Source organism: Lepisma saccharinum, chromosome 18 (assembly GCF_977018435.1).
Source record: "Lepisma saccharinum chromosome 18, izLepSacc3.1, whole genome shotgun sequence".
Lineage (NCBI taxonomy): Eukaryota > Metazoa > Arthropoda > Insecta > Zygentoma > Lepismatidae > Lepisma > Lepisma saccharinum.
This window is the reverse complement of record NC_139246.1, coordinates 21,804,491-21,832,019: the sequence shown is the minus strand read 5'-3', so window position 1 is coordinate 21,832,019 and position 27,529 is coordinate 21,804,491. Positions and strand designations below refer to the sequence as shown.

General features: G+C 38.8%; 1 protein-coding gene across 4 annotated transcripts in view; it reads left to right on the top strand.

Moving 5' to 3' along the window:
* Positions 1 to 1,892: 1,892 nt before the first annotated feature.
* LOC146002457 (solute carrier family 15 member 4-like) overlaps positions 1,893 to 27,529 on the top strand; it is a 37,983-nt gene continuing 12,346 nt past the window's right edge. The window contains exons 1-6 of one of the 4 annotated variants that reach the window (XM_083140309.1): positions 1,893 to 1,912; positions 5,452 to 6,028; positions 10,067 to 10,368; positions 21,664 to 21,841; positions 24,719 to 24,796; positions 26,612 to 26,738. In XM_083140309.1, coding sequence (XP_082996435.1) covers positions 5,507 to 6,028; positions 10,067 to 10,368; positions 21,664 to 21,841; positions 24,719 to 24,796; positions 26,612 to 26,738 — 1,207 coding nt within the window. In that variant the 5' untranslated portion in view covers positions 1,893 to 1,912; positions 5,452 to 5,506. The other 3 variants (XM_083140308.1, XM_083140307.1, XM_083140306.1) reach the window with 3 other exon arrangements.

Sequence of the window (27,529 nt, the reverse complement as noted above, 5' to 3'; positions counted from 1 at the left end):
TTCACTCACTGTAGCTACATTTGCACAAATTGAACTTTCAGTCTTATTTAGACAAAACTATATTTGTGTTATTTTATTCACTGGAACTACTTTTCACTTCCTGCTTTTCACCTAACACTTCTGTGTCTTCTTCCGAATTGGGTTTTACATTCATAAAGAAATGTAAAATACTAATTTGCTTAGATCTTTTTTGTGACATTCTTCTCAGCAGTTAGCAATTGCAAATACGGGCAACGACTGTCAACAAGCAACAGTTTAAAATGTTCCGCACCACAGCCCTGCTGACCTTGCTTTGCTTCAACACTCGACAATTCACCAGCTGGACGAAACAGACAGGTAGTACAAAAAAACTGACTTCTCACTCACAAAAATGAACGTCAGTTAGTAGTGTTGCCCACGAGACGAGACTTTGGTCTGTCTCGTCTCGTGAAGTCTCGTCGAAATGCTGTCTCGTCTCGAAAATATTCGTTTGTCTTATGACACATGGTCAATCTCGTCTCGTCTCGAATTTTTAAAAGCCTGTCCCGTCTCGTCCCTTGGGCAACACTATCAGTTAGGAAAGATTTTCAAATACGTGCAAAGAAATGTAACACATAATGCACAGGAGTACTCGTACTTACGTAAGACATTGTCTTAAAAAGCTGTCAAGAACTTTTCTTCTACATTTAGCTGTTTCTTAAAAATAAATAAACAACGTAGACCGTTGCATTGTTTGAGAACATTGTTGAATAAGTGGAGAAACTTTACAAACTATTTATGAAAGAAACATAGTCGATGTTAGAGAGGCACCAACTTTCAACAATGCACAGGGGGCACCAACTTCAAATGATGTTCGGCACTCAGCATTTTTAACGATATACGGGGTGCACCACTTTTCAAAAGTGTACACATAATTAATAAGATTTTTTAAATTAATTTTGTAAATTACATAGGCCTATTACGAGTATAATTTGCTCGAGCATTGGGGGGAGGGGGCACGTGCCCTCCTCTGGATCCGCCACTGTCTACATATATGTAACCTATGGCTAGGTTATGGAGAAAGCGAGAAGACTTCTAAGAAATGTGGTTCCTAGCACCAGAAACACCATCATCTTCTTCACAATCATCAATTTTATTCACAATTTGCAATCAATTTTACTTCTGTATTGTAGTTTCTACGCTTCAGGCTTCGCAGATATGTGTGTGTGTCCCGGGTTCAAATCTCGGCCTGAGCATGGATGTTCTTTCATCATCAATCATGCTAATCTTCACGATTAGCCCAAAGTGGCAGATATGGAAAGTAAAATAAATCAATCAGTATGTGCGTGTGTGTTTTCTATTTTTTCCTCCAGCTTTTTACCACTTCCTCTTCAATTTTTTTTCTATCTCTGTCTCATTTCCTTTATTCTTTCCTTCTTAGTACTGTGTTTTTGAAACAAAAGCAATAAAGTGTCCTAAACCTACTATAACGGCTGGGGATACGTCGGGCTGACCCCCAGACTATTCCAATACTGGTTGAAGATCTCCACGCTTAGAGGTGAAGAAGGAAAGCGTGGGAGGGAGACCGGCAGTCGGTAGGTATGCCTAGGCCCTTCATTGGCTGTTGCGCGACGGATTATTATTATTATTATATTTTATTCCAGTCTAGCCTACTTATTTCGGTCTTCTTTTCCAGTGCATCAAATCCAAATGTCATCGATAACTGGGCATTTTTTTGGTCATGCAATTGTAAGCCTTAAGTTTATTATCCTTATAAAATTTATGAATAAATTAAAAATGCCAATAAAAAAGCAGTCCTTGATAATTTGAGGCGATTTATTATGCGACATCGTGTAACAAGACGACCGAAACTTGCGATTGTAGCACCATCTAGTAGCGTTTGTACGAAGTACTTGAAAAAGCGGAAGTAACAAGATGTTTAGGCTGAGTGACGGTGAGTAACCCATAACATTGATAAGCGAAATAGATTATGACAAGAACGGTTGAACAGGGTAGCTAAATGCAAATGCAGCAAAGCAACATGAAGAATGTGAAGTTTTTAGATTAGTTCAGGAAGTAAAATATATGGAAGAAGATAAGTGAAAACAAAAGGTTAGTAAGAAGATGTAATTGTGATTGGATGATATAAGCGATTATTTATGTATTACGTTTTGATGTTACTAGTCATGTGAGGAAGGTAGAATCACAAGACTGTATTGTGAACTACCTTGTTGAACTTTGGCTTGTTCTTTGACAGTCGCATTGGAAGTGGTATCAGCATGCGGTTATACCAGTATGTCGTTGTTTATTTTTGAAATTTAAACATTTGAGATTTGTACACCGTGACCAAATGCAAACAACGGCGATCTAAGGTCACTCACTGACGTTTGTTTCATCTGACGATAATGTCTGTTTTGTTACCATCTTAGATAATAAAATCATGTGCCGATAAGGAAACCGACCCTAGAGACTTGCGGAGTGTAATAACCTTGTGTGATATGTGCTGAGTTAATTCTTTGTCTTTTGTTAAATGTGCTGCTTTGTTTTAGTTTTAATTGCACATGTACATTTGTACATTACATGGCTACTTGCACAAGGTGAATGAATTTCTACTCATTGAGTTTTTCTGTGATAAAAATTTTGTTTTTGATGTTGGTTGGGTAACGGTTCCGATTGTTTTATGATTTCTCCTAGCACAAAGACTAATTATCATAGAATTTTGGAAATCATTGTCACACTAAATTTGAACCTTCCTTAAAGTAAGGAGCACTGTTTGGACTCGAAAAAAAGTTATTTATGTTGAAATAAAACTGTAAAAATTTACTATCCGTCGGACACCTATAACTTGTTCTTTTCGTCAATTTTTGACATCCGTACTTACCTATCTGCTTCGCGGAACATTCCTTAAGGTGTATTGACTTTTTTTTATCAAAGTAATTGCAATTTTTCACATTACGAGTACTTCTTTCGGTTTAATTTAGCAATACAGGGAATTTATCCAATTTGTTTGAAATTTGGGATACTTACTCATTTGGGCCTCGTAATCACGAGCTACACTTAAAATTTGGCGCTCACGTATAAATTTGGCGCTTATTTGGGGGCAGGTGAATCCGGCCAATTTCTAACATGCCTTTAACAGGGACTCTATAGAGAAAGCTGGGGAGCTGGAGCGGAGGCGGGGCCGTGTTAGCGGTAGATCAATTACCCCAGGGGCGGAGCCCGGAATCGGTGGGAAATTTTAACTGCAGATTCATGATTAGGGGGCCAAAATTAGTGAGTATGCCGAATTTCAAACAAAATGGAGAAATTCCCGGTATTGTAAAATCGCTCCCTTCTTTCTCGTAGTCTTTTCGCTTGCCTGAGACACAATATGGCGCGTACACCTTCCTACATAATTGCACGTTGTTCTTGTGTTTTGTTGGTTTTCATTCGTTATGCAGTGTTTCAACCTTCGGAACCCAAGAAATACCCGTGAACAAAGCTCATCTGATCTAATTTTTTTTAAAAACTTTTTCGCATTGTTTTATGAAGAAAATTGTAATGTTTCATGGTGCTATCCATGAATGGCTTTTGGCGCTATCCGTCCCGGAATCGGTGGGAAATTTAAATTAAAAAATGATTTTGTTTGAAATTTTTGAGTCCAAATTTCCCACCGATTCCGGGCTCTGCCCCTGGTGTATTTAACGTACTGCCCCACCTCTGCTCCGGTGGCTTTCTCTAGAGAGTCCCTGTTAAAGGCATGTTAGAAATTGGCCAGAGTCACCTGCCCCCAAATGAGCCCCAAACTTTTAAATTTGAAGAAATCTGTTTCCAGGATACGGAAAACTTACCTGAATTTCACCACGCATCCACGGCACGTCATATTAGGCATATACCCACAGCCAATTCCTTCTAACGAGTAGCTTATTCACTGCCACATTTTTGACATTGCTTTCCTTTCTTCATGATCCCGTGTTCAATTAAATTAAAAAATCCACTGCATCTTCCACACCCGGTACGAATTTCACCACACATCCACGATACATCATGTTTCTAACTTTCATTGCAAACACAGACAGTTCGAAACACTGGATACCCAATGAACATGAACAAAACACAATCACGACGTGTGATGATGTACGAAGGTGTACGCGCCAAAGGCTATTGTTCGTCGGAGAATTAATTTCCACTATGAAACATTCCCACGTCACACAAAACACCTTCCAGATGTTAGACAATGCTACAGGAAGTTATTACCGTAAGTAGTTTCTTGTGTAAAAATGAAGAAATCTATCCGATGTAGGCTATAGTAAATTAGTACCAATAAAAAACAACTTGAAAATTACCTTAAGCACTTCTCATGGACAAGATATTCTCCGTCGACAAGGGACAGTAAATATCTTAGAAGCGTGGGAATGAATGTAGAAGTAAATCGGAACCTTAGTAGAATGCATTTAGGGACTTTATTTTAATGCTAAGTGAACCAAACCTAACCAGCCTAACCTAACCACGAAAGCATATTTTGAACAAAACCTTAAGTAATCACTAAAATTCCGCAGTATGTGTTAACAGACATACATCGAAATCGGACCATGTAAAAATTGCATTTGTAGCATGATGGAATTGCAATAAAAGAAAACGAACTTGGGCTGTTGGTTGTTTCTCTTGTGGGTATAGGTTGACTGAATGCAGAACTTAGTATAGTTTTTGCATTAAATAATTGTATACGATTTCATCGTCCTACACCATACCAGTTGTTTTTAAGTGTTCTATTAATTGTCACTTTACCATTAGATTAACAATTTGGAAAATTATAATGTTTGAGATATTCATCATGCACATTGTCCGCAATGGAAATTGTGTGTGTGTGTGTGGGGGGGGGGGGTGGAGTGATGGTTCGACATTCAACAAGGTGGGCGTATCCTTACACAAATTTTCTTAACTGTAGGATAACGTCCCTCACTTCGAGCACAGGTATATAATTATACATGTACAAGGCAAACATATCTGCAATACTAAATGAAGATCAGAGGAATGGCGCAAATATCGCAATTTATGTAAAAATCTGGGAGCGAATTTACAATACTGGAAGTATCTCCAATTTGTTTGAAATTCGGCATACTCACTAATTTTGGCCACGTAATCACGAATCTGCAGTTGAAATTTGGTGGTCACATCTAGTAAATTTGTCAATTTATACCAAAATCTGTAACAGTGTAAAAGTGTGTAACATAATACCTACAGTGTAATTCACCATGTAGCTAGGCTGCATATAATGCAAAATATGTAATTGCATAAAGAACCATTTCCTAGTCATACTTTTTATATATTTATTTTATCTTGCAAAGTTGGCAAATTTGGTTTCTCAAAATGATCTGAAACCCTATATTGTTAACTATTTGTGTGCATCAAGGTAAATTTCAAGGGGTAAATAGATACAATCAGAATTTGTGTGTGCATTTTGTGCCTCGTGTTTCTTTTTGCACCAACCTGTAACATTTTTTTTTCTTACAGGTTGTTCGAGATTGGATATGCCAGATTGACAGTCCGGAAGGCACCATTCATCAGAATGGAGTCAGAATCCACACCTCTTCTTCTTCGTCCCCACCACTTTGGACCCCTTCCATGGGATCCAAGAAGAAGCAGAATAGCAGGTGGGATCATTCTGCTTACCCTCACATTGGAGAGACTTGCGTTCTACGCTGTCGTCACCAACATGTTCCTCTTTTTAAACAGAGGGAAGCCTTACGTTGAATCTTGGAGCTCAGACGAAGCAATGGTGGCTGTGTTAGTGCTCGTCGGAGTGTCATACTTCTCAGCATTGATAGCCGGTTGGCTGTCAGATTCTCTCATTGGACGCTATTGGGCAATAGTGCTTGGTTTTGTATTGTACATTGTTGGTTACAGCATGCTGACAGCCTTGTCGATAAATGGATTGACATTTCTTGGATGTAATAGATCTGCAAATGTGCCATTGCCTGCTGAGAAAAGCAGTGCTCCTTGTCAGCCCCATGTATATGCTATAATAGTGTTGATCGGACTAGCAGTGGGCACAGTAAAGGCAAACATTCCACCCTTTGGAGCAGAACAGGTATGTGGTAGTAAGTCTTATCCTAGTCTGCAACTCCACTAGACTGTACTTTTGTGAAGATTTGTTTTCTTTATATCATTCGACGAGAATAAGTGCTCAAGTTTGCAACAATTTGAAGTGCATGCAAATATGCTGAAGAAGTGAAATTTGACATGGAGAGAAATGTTAACAGTAAGAATTTTTCTGTGCATATCACAAATCTTTGTTCTTCACTATAATATAATTGAATGCTAATTTAAAAAGACATGATGTTCATTTCATTTAAGTTATTACACATGAAGTTAATTGAACATTGTTTTTGTGACTTTGTATGAAACTTCAATGGAGAACCTTGATTGGAAGTTACTGCTCATTTTTAAGATCTTTGCAGGTAAACCAAACTAAAGGAAACTTTAGCACACAACAACGTTAATTGGATATTATCTATTAACTGATGCTTAGCTATATCCTAACCCTTAGACACTGGAGCCTTTTTAAGCGGAAAATTTGATATTCGCCAAGAGTTGAATATTTTTATCTTGGAAACTAGGAAAGCTAGAATTACAAATACCTCCTCCTTTCATTCTGTAAATATTAGGCTACAACTGTATAGTACAAAAACCCTAATATCCTTTACCAAAAGAAAATTAAAGTATAGTTATTTTTTGTTTTACTAAATTTGAATTTCATTGCACCTCTACGTAGGCAATGTTAGGACGTGAGGGTTCAAAACTACACTGTGTATTGCCCTATGTGTGTTTCATTCTCGTGGCAACTATTGCTCACTTGGTGCTGATAGTTTCAGAGAAAAATAACTGTTGTAAAAGCCATGCTTTTTTGTTTTGCGGGAAATTCAAAATTCCAATTTATCAGAATATTTCGGATTCTATGAATGCTATAGTTAAAAATTACATCTCCTTTTCTTCAGTATAAACTAGGATATAAGTCTATGCTCAAAGATTTTTTTTTTTTTACACAATTTTCGAACCACTTGTGCAATGCCAGGATGTGATTGTTCCAAAGGGTACCCGCATATTGCCTGATACGTGTTCTATTCTTGTAGCAAGAATTGTGCACTTGCTGCCGATACTTTTGGTGGGAAATTGCCCCTCTCCCCCCCCCCCAAATACAATGAGAATGAAACTAAACTTTACTAATTGCTAATGACATATGTCAAATCTCATATGACACTTGAACATGCATCTCCGAACATTATCCGATACACAAGGTCTTCCAAAGTCACACAACACTCCTTGTAATCCGGGTGTTACAGTGTCTAGTGGTTAACTGCTTATTCTAACAATATGCTTCAAGAGAGCACCTCTTCTCGAGTCTTCAGGTAGGAAAATTTGTTTTTGCTGGTGGGGGGGGGGTCGATCATACAACAGCAATTTGATTTTACTTCAAATTCAGTACGATAACTAAGTACTCCGTGGCACCCCCCTGGAATTCCATATTAATTTCACTTACCCTAACTAACTAACTCTCTAGCCTTCCATCTGTCCCTATCCTGAACAAGATCTATGTACTCTTTTCCATCCCTACTGATTTCCGTTAGGTCCATCTCAACGTTATCCCTCCATCTTCATCTTTTCCTTCCTACTGGTCTCTTACCATTAGGTTTCCCAACAAGAATCCTGTAAGCTCTTCTTTCCTCTCCCATTCGTGCCACATGGCCTGACCCCCTAAGTCTTCTTGATTTAATCTTTCTAATAATATCTGAACATTAATACAAATTATGTACTTACCTACTTTTTCTATTTTCTGAGGAAAGAGGTAATCTTTTGCTTGAACTGTACACTGGGATGACTTATAGTGTTGTGGCCCATTGCTACGAAGGCTGCTTATAATAATAACGTGAGCTATACAAAGTTCATGACACTTTGGTGGTTGAGATTTTAAATATATAAAAATAAACGTGTGTGTGTGTGCTCACAGCGTGTTATCGTACTATACTGACAAACTATTGAAGCATGTTCACTTCGAAATAATTCTCTGTTCCGCAACACTCCACCCTTACCGGGCCACTTCTGGCAGGAAAAACCCAAATAAACAACTACATAGGCTCGTTAGTCCTGGGTTCCCATCCCGTTCCTCACCAGAGTGCTCGGAACCAAAGAATCAATTACAGGCAAGAACTTACTGAATTAATGTTGCAGGGTGATTGCTGAAACTCGCAGAAATGGGCTTTATACATTTATTTACAATTCAACAAAACAAGGCTTGGATTCTAACTTGAGACCCACGGCAGAACTGCAGTGTGGAAGCTGGCTAGCATCGGTGGAACCACCTCGGGATGCTCTTTCTCATGGGAGGCCACTGGGGACCGAAGATCACTCTCCCTTCTGCTATCCGGTTCATAAACACAGAGTCCTATTCTCTGTCAGAGGCCATATTTATACTTCCTCCCTCGTCGCATGGGGGAGGGCTGAAAGTTCAAATCTTATTGGCTCTTTTAAACTACACTGAACCATGGAAGAAACCCAAGCATACAGAATCATACACAAACACAAAAAAGAAACAAAAAACAAATACTGTTTGTAACAATACTGACAAACTATTGAAGCATGTCCACTTAGAAGTTTGCTGCGCCAATCACCAAATAATATGTTCATTCCAGCTCTACCAATTAATATATTTGTATTGTCAGTATAGTACGATGACACCCTGTGAGCGCACACACACAGGGTGTTGTTGTACTATACTGACAAACTATTGAAGCATGTAGAAGAGGACAACATTTTACTTGTTTCCATACTACAAGCACTTGATTGACTGCCATTTTTCTAGGTTTTGATCAGGACAGTCCTGTTTGAGAGGCATGTCCCAGTCGTTCTGTTGGTTATTAAAAGATCCTATATGTCCTATTTTATAGAAGTCTAGAATTAGCAGAAAATCAGTCTAAATTTGGGACATTTCATCCCCCACAAAAAAATGTGATTTTTAAACTAGTATCATGGTGAAGAATGCTGTTCTCAAGAACAATGGTGATTCTGATAAATACTTGAGTGTAGGATTAACATCAAACGTTATCAGCAAAAATCATGTTTATTTGCTTGTAAGAACGGTGTACTGCAAGAGGAATAAATGACTGGTGATTGACATGAAATAAATTTTAGTGATTTCGAAGTGCAGTACATATAAATGTTGCTATTTTCTTTTCAGTTAACTATTAACCATCTTTGAAAATCTTAATTTTAAACTTCCAAGATCTTATACACTAACCTTGTTCCAATTATGTCCTCTTAAAATATGATACTAGAGAACATTGAGATGTTCAATGTTATGCAGAAAATCACACCTGTTTACTTTTTGCATATGCAAATTACCTAGCTAAGGGATATGATTTGCCCAACGGTTAGGAGGATTCTTATATGGATCATCATGGAGAAAATGCAGTGGGTGTGTGTAGGGGGGGAGAGGGGTTACTTTTTTTAACTGGGTGATAGCATCCCCCACATTCCACTCACTTTGAATAACATCCAGAAACTTAAGTTATTACCAATGTATTCAATCTTGCAATGAAAGCCTACTCCTAAAAAGGCACATATTGTTTGTGCAAGTTTGTGAAAAGCAGTGAATACGGTTGGCAAATTTATTCCATAATTTCATTGGCTCCTAAATGGAGGAAATGTTAGAAGATATTCTCTTGGATGTAGGTGTCCCTTTCTGCTAAAGATTCACTTTTATAAAAATTTGAGACCGTTAAACCAATGTCTCGTTTATTGCCAAATGGTTAGTATTCTTGCCTTTGGTGTGAATGGTTTAAGGTTTGAGGCGTGATGCGAGTCCCTAAAATTTTGCTATTGGCCCAGTTTGCAGGAACAACTGGGGAGCCACTTGAACTTGAACAGATATAGTGGCTCTGGTCTCGAGAGCCAGAAAACAGCGGCAATGAGAGACTGTGCACTGACCACTCATCACCCAATACCCAATAAATAAGCTGCTTAATTGACCTTGGCACTCAATGTACTGTTTGCACTACAAAGTTTATTATTATTATTAGCTAAACAAATAACTACGCTTGACTTTTACAAATTACAATTTGATTTGTTACAGGTTAAATATGGTGGAGCTGATTCAATGCGAGTGTTCTTCAACTGGTACTACTGGTGTATAAACATTGGAAGCCTCATAGGCATTGGTGTTCTGAGCTACGTAGAGCAAGACATTCCTCACAGCGGCTTCTTCCGTGCATTCCTTGGTGCTACACTGTGCCTAATTGTGGGACTGGTGGTGTTCTTGTGCGGCCGACGATATTATCTCATCCACAGACCAACTGGCAGCCTACTTATTAACATTCTCAAGATATTTAAGGAGGGAATCGTGGGCAAATGCAAATTGAGGAGGAGTTTGCAGAGGTAAATGTTGAGGTAATTTAACTTTATAAGCTCAAAGTATGCAAGTGCGTTACAGATTGAAGACATTAGAAATTTTTTTCAAGGTGTCTACCAGTCGTGAAGGTTGAGAAAGAGTAAAGAAATCAACAAGTAGGCCAAGAAGTCAATAAAAAGTCAAGAAATTATACTTGTGGTCAAGAAATTTTGCTAACAGAATGACTGACTGATTGATTTTGTTTATTTTACTTCACTTTTCTGCCCCTGTGCCTTGCCGGTGGCATAGTGGTAACATCGTCACCTTGTAATCAAGGTGTCCCAGGTTCGATACCCGGTGGAGGCACATAGTGGTTCAGATCCCATTTTAAACTTTATGTCCGTGCCTCCCAGATGGCGCAGTGGTACATTGCCTTGTAATCAAGGGGTTCCGGGTTCGAACCCGGTGGAGGCACATATTGGTTCGGATCCGACTTTAAACTGTAGGTCCAGTCCCGATTAGCCTTACTGTGCATAAAGTGGACTTAAAACACCAAATCAATCAATCATAAACTGTATGTCCAGTCCCGATTAGCCTATCTGTGCACAAAGTGGGCTTAAAATACCAACTTTTCTGCCCCTTTGGCTAATAGCGAAGGTGAGGATGAATGGTGGTAAGATAAGATGGATGAATGGCCAATCCAATTTCTGGAATAACAGCACAACCCCCCCCCCCTCCCATTAGATTATATTGTCTGTCTGTCCAAACTACAGAGCCTCGATAGTCTGACCAATGCAGTCCAGGGTGCATTCATCTATAAAGCAAGTATAATTTTCTTGTTAAATACAGCTTCAGTTTTCATCTTAACTGGCCTGTTTCATTAAATATATATTTTCTTAATTCCTAATTTCCAACTGTACCGAAGTAGGGATCGAATAAATAAAGGTTAAGAAAAACGAAAAAAGTCAAGAATTTTGGATTTGTTGTTTTGATAGGCTCCTTTTTTTTATGTCATAAAGATACATGTATAAAAGGTAAAGTGCTCCCATGTGCATAGCACCATGCCATGAAGGCGTATAGGGGGTGTGGGGGTAATGCCCCACATTTTCTTGATCCGGTCGTGAGTGGGGGTGATGTGATCAGCATCACTCCCCTGACTGCCTTTACCCCCCATGTACCCATGTTATTCGACGCTGGGTGAGCACCGGGGCCACTTCCATCGTTAGAAAAGTTCCCGGATTTGAACAAGTCGGGGATCGGATACATGTATAGCCTACTTTTTTATTTCATATGTTTTATGTTGTTGGAATTATTTACAATAGTAGTTAATTGTTGTCTTTTTTTTAAAAAAAATTGTATGATAACAGGAACACTTTGAATTGGTAAGATAGTGTTTCTCACTGTATTAATATTAAAATGTCATTAGTTTTAATCTAAAATGCAAAATTATATTTTAGTATTTTATATTCAAAACTTAGTCTCTGATGAAGAGAAATTTCCCTTGGATATCATTTGTTCGTATTTCCTTCTCATTTCAATACTTGTACTTAGGTCAGTGCACAAGAAAGAAATAGGTTTGCAAATAAAGATAAGAGAGAAGTGAATATATTTCACCTAACATTATATGTATATATGTGAGATATAGTGGTGTAGCAACATATCTCGAGGCCCTGGGCGTGATTAGTATGTGAGGCTCCCATCCGTTCTTTAAATTTGAAATCTCAGTGTGAATCGATGCAAAATCTTCACGGATATGTCAGCAAATCATAATATTTAAATAATAATAAATTACGAAAATGATATATTTAATAATATGCAACAGAGAAATTTACACAGAGGTATATCCTTGTAACACACTGCTGGAATTTTCTTTAACCAAGGTGGTAGTAATAATATGTTTTTAAAGATGTTCTTCACACACTAAGACATCACTGAAATATCCTTAAATATGCTAAACTGTTTTAAAATCAGAAATCCAAACTACTATTCTTTAAATATAGCCTATATAATTTGTAATGAGTTTTTCTTTGTTTCGTCTTATCAAAATTTGTAAGATGTTAACATCACAAACCAGAGTATAAATGTAAATATCACAAACCATAACATAAGAAGAACATATCGAAGGACACATACAAAATATCGGTAAAGCAGGTGTGCCTGACCACAATCCTGCCTAGGGTGCTAAAATATCTAGCTATGAGGCTGGCTCTTCCACACAATCGGTTTCAACATCAACAAATCTTAAAACTATATTAATTTGTTCCATGTGTGTGGAATCTTTTGTACAATCAGTTGGTACATCAAATTTGACATTTTTTTTTTAAGCATATAGTCATTTTAATTTTGTTGCACATTAATTGTACCAGTTAAGTTTGAATTTCAGGACTTAGATGATAATTGTGAATCTCATTTTGTTGTATACGTCTGAAATGTTCTTGCAGTAATAAATATTTGACTCAGTGGCATAACAAATTTGTCAAGTACGTGCCCATAAGAAACAAATTTGGGTCCTCCAAAGATGAAAAGACAAATGCATACTTACTTACTTATCCCCTACCCCACCCCTCTTAACAGAAAGCTGACTTCTGACCTGCGAATGACACTATTACTTCACAACGTCAATAGATCTTGCTCTTTCACATACAGTGAGAATACTGAGTCCGAAGTCGGCTAAATTTGGCACACTAGCTGTCAGGAGTTCTTTGTAAGTTTATATTTTGAGAAAGATGGCTCTTGTGTTGTGACTGTTACTAAAAGACTAAGCAACAAACAAAAGCCAGTACAGGATGCAGAGAACACTGGAAGCTAGTGTAGAGTTATTAAGGAAAATAAACTTTCCGAAGCACTTGTGGAGTTGTTGAGGTGATTTCAGAGTTAAACACATTCCTGAAACTTGATCAGAAGTTTTGGAGGATAAATCATCTTCGTACTCATTACAGATCGCAATCGCTGCATTTGAAGCTGTAGGAAGGAAAATAACAGCTAATATTATCCATGCCCTTCTTGGCAAGCATTCAAATGCCTCCTCACACCTTGCTCCATGGTTTTTTGTTAACATATTAAAATCGGGAGTCCAAGATCAAGACAAATTGCTCTTTATTCAAGAAAAATTGATAATAATGTCCAAACAAGTTATAGGGAACTTTTGCGTAAATGTTTCACATGGAAAATGCCACAGTAATTTTTACTTCAGGGAGAGGGGGGGCCTAGGCTTAGGGCCTGCCCACCTGTATGCTACGCCTCTGATTTGAGGTATTGATTCAAATTATAACGTTAAACTATAATTTAAAGCCATATAAAAACAATGTTTTATTTTATTGCCCACAAAAATTAGCTTTTTCAGTCTATTTTTCTCACTTGTATTTATTACATTTTTGGTATTAACCCAATGGGAGGTGAGGCCCTAGGTGGTCGCCTACTTTGCCCACCCCTTGCTACACCACTGGAGATTGATATTTTACAAAAGATGTACCTGCAAATTTGTAGATATAGATTTGTTTTCAAATTAATTGTGGGAATGCCTAGAGCAGGGATGGCCAACGCGTCGACCGGCAAGCCACAAGAGGTAACCTGCGGTGCTCTCTCATATCATACGGATTTTATTATGCATAGTCACAAAACATTTTATTGCTTACCCCTCTGTATTTTTAACTGTTGTATCAGGTAAAGAGCTTTGTTGTAACAGTTAATTTCTTTCTTTGTTGAATCACATAATAATTAACCATATAAAATGTAAATGTTCTTTGCCTTCTCCGTTCGGAGTAACGAACAATTCGTTATTGAACGACTGAACAATGGGCGATCGAAAGCTTTTTTCTCCTACACTACATTGTTGTTAGGGACAAGGCCAGTTTGATTACATTCATGGACGTCCGCAGGATTTTTTCCAGGGAGGGGCAAGGAAGATATTTTTTCCAGGGGGGGCAAACCAAAGCAAATTTTCCCCCAAAATAGTGTTGTTCCCTAAAAAACATTGCTTAAATTTGAATTTATGCAATAATTAACACATATTAGTGTGGATAAAATGAAATTATGTGTGTCAAATACATATTTTTTGGTTGACTTTCATTTTCCAGGGGGGGCATGGCCCCCCTTGCCCCCCCTTCTGGACGCCCATGATTACATTGTTAGATGCAACATTGTTTGCACAAACTAGTAGGCAGTTATTTGCAACCTTGTGGAACGCTGTGACATTTGTCAAAAGGTCGTGATCGTAAGACTGTAAACTTGCTGTGAGGCTGCTGTTGGCAGTTTATTAGTCGTGCTACAAGCTGCCAAGTCATGAGTGAACCAGGTAAGAAGCCAAAATTATTTAATAAACAAATACATAAAATAATCAGTCAATTTTATGGTATTGCCCCTTTGGTGGTTCCTTTTTTAGGCTCTCGTTGTTAGGTCTAATAAACTATTTTTTTTTTTTTAACTTTTAAAAAACACTAAAAATGCCTACTTACGTTTAGCGAGTAGTTCTTTGTTGGTTGAGCAACGTTTCGGGGTTCCTACTTTCACCTTCTTCCGGCTTCACGTGGCAATAGTATCCTACATGCCACGTTACTTATTTTTAAAACTAGTATTAGGTTAAAATGTAAATTTGGACATTAAAAAAAATGATTTGTAAATCTTGTCTAAGCATTGATAAAAACTTCCAATGTCGGTAACCCCGAAGATGCAATAAAATGTCTATTTCCTTAACTGTTAAAACGTCTCACCTCTAGTCGTCCATAATGGTATCTGGTTCTCTTCGGAATGCAGGAATGCATATTCCACTTCCGCTTCCCTCCCCCTCCTTTCCTTCGAAGCCTTCGTCATATCCAACATGAAGTCTCGTGTTCCCTGAGTAGCCCAGAAAACCTCTGGCGTAACATGGAAACCAATTCTGTTTCTGTTTTTACATTCTTCCCATCTTTTGATCAATCTAACCCAGATTTCGTCAACATTCCCATCTTCCCTGTTCAATTTCTTGTGTCTTTCCTTACAAATGTAGGCGGCCTCGTAAACATTTCTATTTATAGGTTTGTGATCTCTCCTAATAACCTCCCTCTTTCTAATTTTACGGGATTTTTCTAAAATATGTTCCGAGAGGCCTGAACAATACTATTAACAGGATCTTGTTTTTAAAAGAATGCAGGAGGATGGACGTGATTCTCAATTTTCTAAAAAGGGGGTATAAACCGTTATCTAGTAAAGGGTTGGAACAAGAGAGGAATCTTCAAAAGGGAATGGTGGGGAAATGCATCAGGCAGGCCTATGGAATGGTGAATAAACTCAACAAAGAATGTTTGAAATTGCACTTGCAGCTAAGTGGAACCTTAGATGAGATAAAATGGAATAGGATAGAGAAAAGGCACTCAAAATATGTTGAAACCGCAAAAAGAAATAACAGGAAGGTAATAAATGGAAAATTAACAAAAATCGGAGAAGAAGAACAAGGGGAAAAGAAGGGAATAAGCAATGAGTATGAGGAGGGAAGGAAAGGTAACCTATTAAATTTAACTAATTTTGAACTCCCAAAGGATTTAATAGAAGTAATGGAAAAGGAGCAAAAGTTTGCAATAGGTAACGAACGGGTTACTAAGGAAGATATTATTATTGCAGTGGAAGAAATAGGGTTAATGATAGATGACAGGGACGATAAGCTGAAGCCAAACAGAGAATTCATGACTCAATAGAAGAACAGATTAGAGGAGAAAATATGAGGGGAAAAAAGAGGGAGGGAATAAGATTGATGAAGGGAAACATAGAATGTATAAGAATAAATTAGAAAATGCCAAATAAAGGATAAAAGGGAATAATGTATTTGTGATACGTTCAGATAAGGAAAATAAAATGGTTGTTCTTGATAAAGAAGAGTACAAAAAGAAAATGGAAGAGTGCTTTTGTAGTAAGGATTTTGAAGAAGTAAAACAGAAAAAGGGATTGAAACCAGTTTAACTATTTCGAGATCAATAAAAAAGGAAATATTCCAACAGCTTTCGGGATACCTATGACACAAAGAGGGAATTCCTTTGAGGCCCATTATCCCAATGCTTTCGCATCCTGGATACAAATTGGCAAAAATGTTGGTAAAGAAAATTAAGGAAGTACGAGAAACAACCGAGTACAGTAACATAAATTCATGGAAAGTAAGAAAAGAGATTGAAAACCTCAAAATCAGTAATAACGATGAAATTGTAAGTTTTGATGTCGTAAATTTGTACCTAAGTGTTCCTAGGGAAGGTGCGGCCGAATGTTTACAACGGTGGTTGAAGGAACAGGAGTTAGATGTTGTGACCACCTGGGATTCCGCCTTGTCACCAAATATAATTGTTTTTGTTTCCATGGAAAGATTTACGTACAGAAAGAGGGATTCCCCGGGTTCTGGGATAACGTCAAGCATATTTTTACACTAAGGGTCATTCAAGGTTGACCGGGATTTTCATACGTAAAAAATCGATGAATAGCCGGATCATGATGAAACGTGCGGGTGACGTAATGTATTCCTTCGCGAGTAACTAGCACCCGGCATGACGTATTTCGCGCATGCGCAGCAGTTGCAGCGAACATGGCGGCAAGCAGTGTGTCTGTGGCTGTGGAGCAGCGGTGTGTAATCAAATTTCTCGTGAAGGAGAAAGTGAAACCAGCTGAGATTTTCAGACGATTGCAAGCACAGTATGGTGAACAAACGATCGCGGACAAGAGTGTACGAATGGTGTGAGCAGTTTCGCGAAGGACGGGAGCTGGTGACAAATGAAGCGCATGGACACATTCGCCCGACTGCAGTCACACCAGTGAATATCGCACGTGTTGAGCAAATGATTCTTGAGAACCGGCGAGTAACAGTGCGGGATATTGCTGCCGAGGTGAATATCAGTGTCGGGAGTGTTGAGACAATCATTCACAACCACTTACGCTTCCGCAAAATCTGTGCAAGGTGGGTTCCCCGCCAGCTGACATTCGATCAGAAGTGGACACGCAGGACGGTCTGTGAACAGCTTCTGAATCGGTTTCGAGCAGAAGGTGATGAATTGTTGCAATCCATCATCACGTGTGATGAAACATGGTTGCACAATTCAACCCCAGAGACCAAAAGACGCAGTGTGGAGTGGCGGCATAAAGGTTCCCCGCCCCCCAAGAAAAGCAAAACGCAGCCGTCCGCTGGAAAGATCATGGCAAGTGTCTTCTGGGACATGAAGGGCGTTATCCATGTGGATTTTTTGGACAAAGGGAGCACGATTAATGCCCAGTATTACTCCACATTGTTGAGTGGTGCTGTACGAAAGTCCATTCGCAAGAAAAGACCTGGGATGTTGTCTGGAAATGTCATTCTTCTCCATGACAATGCCCACCCTCACACGGCCAATGTGACAACAACAACTCTGGCCGACATGCGCTGGGAAGTTCTGCCCCATCCCCCCTACAGTCCAGATTTAGCCCCCAGTGATTATCATTTGTTTGCACCCCTTAAAGACCATCTGGGAGGGAAGAAATTCACGACAGACAAAGCACTGCGGATCGATGTCCTCCAGTGGCTACGACAACAACCAAGTTCTTTCTATGCCAAAGGAATTCGGGAGCTGCCAGAACGATGGCAACGGTGCCTCGGCACGCACGGAGAATACTTTGAAAAACTGACATAGTTTGGTGTTTCTTCTGCTACCTATTTCCTCTGCAGAAATAAAAGTCCCGGTCAACCTTGAACGACCCTTGTATATTGAGAAAACCACCATCGAACAGGTGAAAGGGGAATAAAATATTGTTGGAGGTATGTCGATGATACGCTAGTAATTGGGAAAAGGCTAAATAATATGTTCCAGGCTTTGGGTGAGCAAGAAGATCGAATTAGGTTCACTAGGGAGAATATGGTAGAAAACTAAATTCATTTTTTAGATCTCAAAATTACAAAGACAAAAGAAGGACTCAGGACAGGTGTCTTTCATTAGGTCCTAGCAGGGGATCTGTATATAAATAATCACAACATGCAAAATTAACAAAAATTAATGTCTTCCTAAACTTTTACATTAGAGCAAAAAGACTTTGTAATCACAAAGAAGAGCTAATAAAAGAGGAACAATGGGTTATGAGGATAGGAGAAAGAAACTGGTATGGTGAGAACTAAATGAAGAAGATACAAAAGAGAGCGTATAAAATTTGTGATAATGAGGAAAGAGGAAGGAAAAAGAAGTATGTAAGAAAGGAGGGAAAAGGGAAAAATGATAGGAAATACAGGTATGCGGGAATTTCGTATCACAAAGGAATCTCCGAAAGAATTGAGAAGATATCTAAAGAGTATGGTAAAAAATGTGGGATGAGAGCTCCCCGTAGTATAGAGAAACATTTCACCGAGTATAAGAGGGAAGGTACAGAGAAGAAAAAAGATAAGGAAGACAAAGGCATTTATAGAATAGGATTTAGTTGTAACAAAGAATACATCGGACAAACCGGTAGGAATATGGGTATAAGGTGGAAAGAACATGACAAAGATATTGAAGAGGGTGTCCCCAGAACAGGCCTCTCTGAACATATTTTAGAAAAATCCCGTAAAATTAGAAAGAGGGAGGTTATTAGGAGAGATCACAAACCTATAAGTAGAAATGTTTACGAGGCTGCCTACATTTGTACGGAAAGACACAAGAAATTGAACAGGGAAGATGGGAATGTTTACGAAATCTGGGTTCGAATGTTTAAAAGATGGGAAGAATGTAAAAAGAAAAACAGAATTGGTTTCCATGTTACGCCAGAGGTTTTCCGGGCCGCTCAGGAAACACGAGACTTCAAAGGAAAGGAGGGGGAGGGAAGCGGAAGTGGAATACGTCGACAACTTCCTGCATTCCGAAGAGAACCAGATACCATTATGGACGACTAGAGGAGAGACGTTTTAACAGTTTAGGAAAGGCATTTTTTTGCATCTTCGGGGTTGCTTAATGGGAGGGATACCGACATTGGAAGTTTTTATCAACGCTTAGACAAGATTTACAAATATTTTTTTTTTATGTCCAAATGTACCTTTTAACCTAATACTTGTTTGAAAAATAAGTGACGCAGCATGTAGGATACTATTGCCAAGTGAAACCTGAAGATGGGGAAAGTAGGAACTCTGAAACTTTCCATAGAAGTACTTGCTAAACATAAGTAAGCATTTTTAGTGTTTTTCTAATTATTTTTTTTTTTAAAAAAAAACATTATTTAGTTTACCACAAGTGAGTAATACGCACACGTGCTATTATGTATGTTAGGTCTAAAAAGATAAGTAGACCCCCAGTGATTCTTGAAATGTAAATTAACCCTCAAAGCAAAAAATGTTGAACACCGCTGACCTAGAGTGTACAAATAAATGTGTAATAAAAGCCAAGCCAAGGGTTCAGAAGATAAATTCAGTTTTAGTAACATGAAGACTGGTATCAGCGAAAACAACTTCAAATATACGGGTCAGGCAGTTTGGTGACAAGTTTCAGCTTAGGTTTTTGTTGGATTATGATGTTACAAGGTACTTTTATGCTAAAAAAAAATCTTTAGTTTCATGAATAAGATCATCTAAGCACATCAGTGTTTATGGAATTAGTAACATAAAATGTAATTGGGCTACCATTTTTTGCAACTATGCAATTCTTACCCACATGGACATGTTGAATCGTCCCTGATGGCATAGTGGTAACATCGCCACCTTGTAATCAAAGGGTCCCTGGTTTTAAACCCGGTGGGGGCACAAAGTGTTTAAGATTTCCACTGTAAGTCCAATCCCAAAAAGCCTATCTGTGCATAAAGTGGATTTAACTCATTCGTTGCCGGATTTTGGCACACTATTTATTCGGCCTACGTATAGGGCCAGTGGCAACCCACCATCGTGAGGAAATTGGGAAGCTCCGAATGAGTGAGCGGTAACCCGGTCGAGAAGACCTACAACGGTTGGGGGTTCGTCAGGCTGACCACCCGTCACCCCAATACTGGTCTAAGATCTCCATGCTACAACAGGTGACGGAGGAACAGTGTGGGAGGGAGACCAGCAGTCGGTAGGTAAGCCAAGGCCCTCACGGCTGTAGAGCTATGGGTTATTATGGGTTATGATATAGCTTTCACTGCATAATTTTTGGGGGAAACTTTCAAAATTTGCATAAATATCTAAAAAGGTATTCTAAAGTACTTGCGTGAATTCTACCACTATTATTTGAACAAAGGACCATAGCCGTGAGTCCCCCTTGGTGTTAGATTTTCATTGTTATTAAAGTGGATACAGTGGCATGCCAGGGGGGGGGGGGGTTGGTAGGGGTCATAACCCTTCCTTTTGGTCCAGTATCCCACCCCTCCCCCAAAAGGGACCTGAAATGCAGGAAGAGATGGCAAAATGAGGGCTGACTACTAAAAAAGTAGTTTCCCTTCCTTTTGAAAATCCTGGGCATGCCACTGAGTGGATAAATGATAATTGTTGTACACAGCGGTACACATTTTTTATTTGTTCAGAACCAAAGTGAGTAATTTCTTTGGAAAACAGTTAAAATGCCAGACACTAGTTTGCAACATGTTCTGATAATGCTTTTTCATACGGACCGACTTTGCTCAACATCAGCAACAACAAGGGTATTTGAAATTTACTGCTGTCGCTTTCCGTAAGTTACCCATATTGAAAAAAAATTGACTGAAGTCACTTGCAGCATTGAAAGACTTAAGGCTGAATCTCGCTCTGTAGTAAATAAAAAGACTTTTCAATTCAATTCAAAAACAATAGCTAACATTTCTCTGGCCAATCAGTTTTATACTCCTCTATCTTAATTGCAACTGAGAGTAAATGGATAGCTGAGAAAACAAAAGAGCACCCACACCCCCAAAAAGGCCTTAGCTTAGAAATCCAAAGTCTCTTAATCTTGCAACGCTAAGCATTTTGTGTTCCTCACATACCCAACATTGAAGTGGTACATTGACAGGTTTTTGAAGCATTATGCTGACCAAGAAAGTTACATATTAGATAATGCATTTTAAAAGAATATTTAGAATTTAGATTAAATTAATTTTATTCCTTTTGTGGTCTTAGGGATCTTTCAGACCAAACTGACAGACAGCAAGTGGCATTTTTCACTTAGAAATGAATCTTTGGAAATAAATGTGATCTTTCATGCTGAAATGACATACAAACTGCATATGTTGCTTGTGTGTCACTCGAACTGGATGGTTCTCTCAACAGTTTGGATCATGTTATCTCGGTGTGTTCTACAGACCAGAGCTCTTTTGCATGTCGTCTGTCTTTTGTCACTTGTTGCTTCATTTTGAAAGCTTCTTCAAAAGTACCCAAGTGGTGCCTATGTTACTAAAATTTATTTTCATGATGTTAACACTACATCTTAACCCTATGTGACAAGACTGTGTATTTTCAGTTCACCAATCGTTCAGCGTAGAAGCAGACGGAGAGCGAAGTCACCATCCTGGTTAGATTATGCCAAGATAAGATATGGCGGAAGTCATCACGATTCTGCTGTGGAAGATGTGAAGCGATTGGGAAGCATTCTTCTTTTGTTCGTGTGCTTGTTGCCATACTGGTTGGTCTTCTTCCAGGTGTGCTTTTCTCATTATTTTGTGTTAGTGCATGTTTATCACAGTAGCATGCTTTTTCTTAGTCAGAATCACCATGTGCATTGTACACGATGTCGCCAACAGTACCTGAATGATTTGAACTCTTGATAAAATAAAAATGAAGTGAAGTTTGGATTTAAATTCTTTCGGTTAGTATGCAGAGATTATTGTAAGCCTCTGGCCGCAGTGGCGGAGTGGTTAGCACATCGTGCTACAATGCCAGGGGTCCCAGGTTCGAATCCTGGCCTGGGCATGGATGTTTGGGAGTGTCCATCAATGTCATCACTCATCCCCATCTTCGCAAATTAGTCAAAAGTGGCACAAAAAGCGAAGTAAAATAAAGCAAATGAATGAATCAATCAATCAATCGATCATTATTGTAAACCTGCACCTCTCCGATGGCACAGTGGTAGCGTCGTCACCTTGTGATCAAGGGGTCCCAGGTTCGATACCCAATGGAGGCACAGTGGTTCGGATCCCACTTTAAACTGTAGGTCCAGTCCTGATTAGCCTTACTGTGCATAAATTGAACTTGAAAGAACAACTCAATCAATCATTATTGTAAGCCTGGTCAATTTGCTTTTTTTGTACAAGGGTATTCCTGTATATGCATGTGAGCTGCAGAGCAATCTACTGTATAGTAATGTTTTAAGAGGATTGGAAAGGAGGCCGTGAGCAATGCAAGAGGGTTTGTCAGTTTCATTCATGCAGTGGGAAACCTCTCGTCATCTGTGCAGAGTGGTGTTGTAATCGTGACAGAAGATTTGTTTTGTGAATAGGAGGGTGCCTTCCCCCTCAGTATTTCGTAATGTTCCCCCTGTGGAACTGGGGATCGAACCAATGAAGTTGTAGCTCACCCTTAAATTACAACACTTGCTGGCTGTGATGGCCCTAAAAGGGCCAGATGTGAGGTAACTAAACTAATAAGCAAGTAAAGGAGATGACAGATGTGTAAGTCCCAAACCTTCTGACTGAGAATGGCAGATTACCCCGTTCGGTATGAATAGACTCTCTCCTAGCAGTGTTACTTCTCTCAGGGATGACAGTCAAAAGCCCCCTCGCTTCCTAGATTACCTGGTTTTGTTCATATTGCCCTGACCTTCATTCACCTCCCCCAAAGTGAGCCACGGCCGCTTCCTGTGTAAAAACCTCTTTCTCAACAAAATCTAGAAGCAGGTTCTGACAAGTCTGGACAAGATTCTACTCGCACTGCTGGGGTATGTTACGATTTTAATCTCTCAACACAGGCTGCTCACCCACTCCTGCTCAGCTGTTTGCTGACCTTGAGGTGCAGTGGTGCCAACAAGGAAGCAGAACCTGATCCTCACGACTAGCTCGTCCTATCCATTGATTTGGTCCTCTTCCAGCTCCGGGAAAAGCCATAACTACAACATGTGAAGGTAGGAAAGTCCGTTTACAGTGTCCTCGAAGAGCATAGAGCCATACACCTTGTTACAGGTAACCTCACAAAACACGTTCACCTTGTGGGGAATCACGGACGTGTTCTTCGTAAACATGGGGATTTTCCAAAGCCCAGATCCTCACATTTTGTTCGTTTACTTTTTCCGAAAGGTGGAAAGTAGCTTCATCACTGAAGACAACCGACTCAATGAAACCATCTCTTTCCATAAGGTTTTGCATAGCAACGCAGAACTCAAGTCTCTTATCCTTGTCTGTAGGTTTAAGCACCTGCAACAATTTCAATCGGTAAGGTTGAAATTTCAAACTTTTTCACAGAATCTTCCACACTGTTGTCTGCTTCAAGTTCAATTCTCTGCTTGCACGAACCGTTGATTTTTTGGGGCTTCTGACGAAAGTCGCACACACCCGATCAACTGTTTCATCACTAACTCCTTGCTGGCCTGTTGATTTCCTCTTGCAGGTACACCCACTTTCTTTAAATTGTCTATACCACTTCCGAATTGAGTGCCCGCTTGGTGGATCTAACCCGAACTTCATCCTAAAACTTTGTTGGAAACAAATAACTGACTGTTGTACATGAAATTCCAGGACACAAAATGCTCTCCTGTATTCGTTTCCAGCCATCTTGATTTACTGTCACCCTAGTGGCAGAATGCGTAACTAAACATCAGCTTTGCCAGACACTAAAACTTTTTGAGTTTTTGTTTCATTTAACGTAAGTTGCATGTCATTGTGAATAAATAAACGTGAGTTATTTAACTTTGAAATCGGGAAGATCATTTACAATAGCCCTGTATATTATTTTAAAACATGTGTTGTGTGGCTTATAGACCTTTTACAGTTGTACAGTAGATTCAGCATACATCATCATTACCCTCTTATCCACTTCATCGTAGCAAACTTAAATGGGTTAGGTGTTTGCTTGCTACAACATTTTAGTGAGCTTGCTTGTGTAATATTTGAAATTAATATAGGCCAATCAAACTAAGTGACCTCAACACTTTCCCGTTTACATTTTTAAAAATATTTTTACTCTCGCTTGCATTTTCAGGTAAAGACATTGAAAATTTGAACATTTGACTGATAAAATGTCCACCCACAGCCAGGGTCGTTGTTGAACAAACTTGGTTAATGAAGGACATGGGAAGGTTTGATCTTCGCGAGGGATCAGACTGGTTCATCCTGATCTTCACAATTGGCCAAAAGTGAAGCATAATAATCAATCTATCAAGATGACAGTTACAAAACTCTACCAATTAATGAATTAAATGCTATTTTAGGGTTTAAAGTTTATGTATGAAGCTCATTGTGTAGTAGATTTTTCTTTGTGATTGGAGAAAAATTGACATTTACGTGGGTAAATGTAAAGCTACTGTGGAAGTAAGGAAAAATATTTAATTGAAATGCTGTTAACACAATGATATTTTCTTTCTTTAGATTGAGACTGGTTTCCAAGCTCAGGGGGTTCATATGAAAGTTGGCTTTGATGAAAGTAGCAGTACTTCGGAGTTTATGGTAAGTATATGTATAGTGCTGCATAAGACCACTTTCGCTTGCTGAAACTTGTTTGAGTCTCTTACGCTCAAGCGTACCGCACTTGTAGTGGAACGATTGGCAACGCCCAATATTTCAGATCCTAATAAGCAGCGCTGTCAACCTAAAACCCATACATGCAAGCAGTGGGGGCGAGGGGGGCAGTTGCCCCCCAATTTTCACCACTTTCTACAAAGGGAAATATACTGTCCTTGTCCCCCTAGTTTTGGCACCTTGCCTCCCAGTTTTGGGACCGAAACGCCGCCACTGCATGGAAGGAAACCATTCTATGCAATTACAATTCTAAATAATAGTTCCATATATTATTATGTAAGACTCAAATACAATACACATGAAAGTATGCAATATCTACAAACCGAAACGTAAAATGGATACACATGCTGACAGACCTGCCTAAGCAATTACAAATATCGTATCACAGTGCAACAAGTATGTACATCATTGTTCATTTACCAAAAATGATAATTATATTCTGCGAAATAATAAAACACAGTTATAACATTCAATCGCACATCATTTTAATGTGACAATAATCGTAGAAACATAAAATGTCAGCCTTGGTAGTTTCATTTTCACATATCTCTGTAAGATATACGAAACTGCATTTTAACATGGAGATGATGTCTATGTTCACTTGTTTTTCAGTTTCACTTCGTCTTTTAGTTGATGATATATATTTGAGGGCCCACTACCATAGAAAATGACGGAAATATGTGTAATAATGGAGTTGAGTGTATTCCGCTCATGTGAGCATTTTTAGCTCGAGTGGTAGAACTATCAATTCTGTATGCCATGTAGCGTTGCCCGTGTGAACTATTTTTTGCTTGAGTGAAAAATGCTCATTGTTGCACTCTTTATGTGTAGCATATTTCATATTTATGTATGGTGGGCAGTGCTCCCCCTCCCTTGCTGTGGTGGCAGAGGAGGGGAAGGTTTTCAATCTCTTCCTAAGTCAGTTCGCTGTGGTGACATAGTTCATTATAACAAGTACTAAAATGTACTGCACAATCACATGTTCATATATATTGCTTTTGTTCACACCATTGATCATTAGTTTCTATTCTCATCTTTGATATAGTGTCAGAATGGGGCATCATTACCACCACTAAAAAATGCTATGTCAGAATACGATTTGATTTTCAGGGTTCAAAGTTTGGTTCAAGTATTTAGTCCACTTTATGCTCAGATAGGCTAATTGGAACTCAGCCTGCAGTTTGAAAGTGGAATCCGAACCATTGTGCAATGTGTCTCCACTGGGAATCGAATCTGGGACCTCTTGATTACAAGCTGACAGCATTACCATAACATTCATTAGAGAGGCGTGATCTGTTTGCTGGCGAGGATAGATGAGAAAGAAATCTCCCTCTGATTGCAAATGTTTATCTTGAATAATAGACAAGTGTTGGGGAAGGGAACAAAAGGTATTCCTCAAAGGTACTGGTGAAGTAGATAACTTTACCCTGATCATTTTTTAAGCTATTATCCTAGTGTAATAAAAAAATAGTCGTGGCTACCTCAATCTAGCTAGGGTGGGTTACAAATTGAAAGTAGGTAATTCGTGCCCTACATAATATTAAAAGATGTGGCATATTTTTAATGTTACCTTGTAATCAATGGGCTTAGTGAGTGCTCATTTCAGTCAATTTCAATTAGCTAATCTGTTAATTCAGGAAAAATTTTAATCTACGAGAATTCTCTGTAACTGCAATAAAACATGCAACTGTAAAATCTTTGAACATGGGTTTTGTTTTACATATATATTTCCCTATTTTCCAGATGCCTACTGCATGGCTGACACTTTTTGATCAAGTCTTCATTCTGGCTCTGATTCCTATTATGAATAGCTTCGTGTACCCAGCATTAGACAGAATAGGATTCCGTGTTACACTGCTCATCAGAATAGGTACGTGTTGATTTTTTAAAAATATTTTTGTCTAGTATGTTTTGGTTATTTTATATTGTGAACTACAGGCCACATTTGCTCCAATGTGCTCTTTTTTTATGTGACCTATCTTAGTAATGAAACCTCTTAAGTTTATTTTATTTTGAGGCATTATTTCTTGTGTAAGTACACGGTAATATGGCCCGCAACCAGTCGCTCAAGCAGTTATTGACTCTTTGTGTGAAACCAAGTTTGAAACATTCTGAACTTAGTTCCACTTCATACATTAACAGGACTTCTTTTTCGAAGTTCTGCATGCATTATTTTTCTTGTAAGGTGAAGGCAAAGCCACACCTTGCATATTGCAACCTACCGTGAAGGCATATGTAGGTAGGATGCTACACACATTCAAAAGTTCAGCCGTTTGAAGAGGTGATGCAATCAGCACTATGCTCTGGCCACCTTTACACCTCTTTCCCCCCTCCCCAGGTACCTATTTATTAGAGACTGGGTTTAACTCAGAACTACTCCATGCTGAGATATTGTAAAAATCATCCACCCTGGGAATCGAACTCTGGTCCCCTGATAGCAGTCGAATGCCATATTGATTGCACCAGCATGGCTAAATTTTTTTTATTGTACTGTAATAAAAGTGAAATGATTGACTGTTCAGTTTTGGAGCTTGTGTATTCCGTATTCAAAAATATCTGATGATAGTGTAGTGGAAAGTTAGATAAACTGAAAATAATTGTAAACGTGTTGAGCAGATATGTGAAACTAGCCGTCCTTATCAGATTTGATGTGGCCTGCTT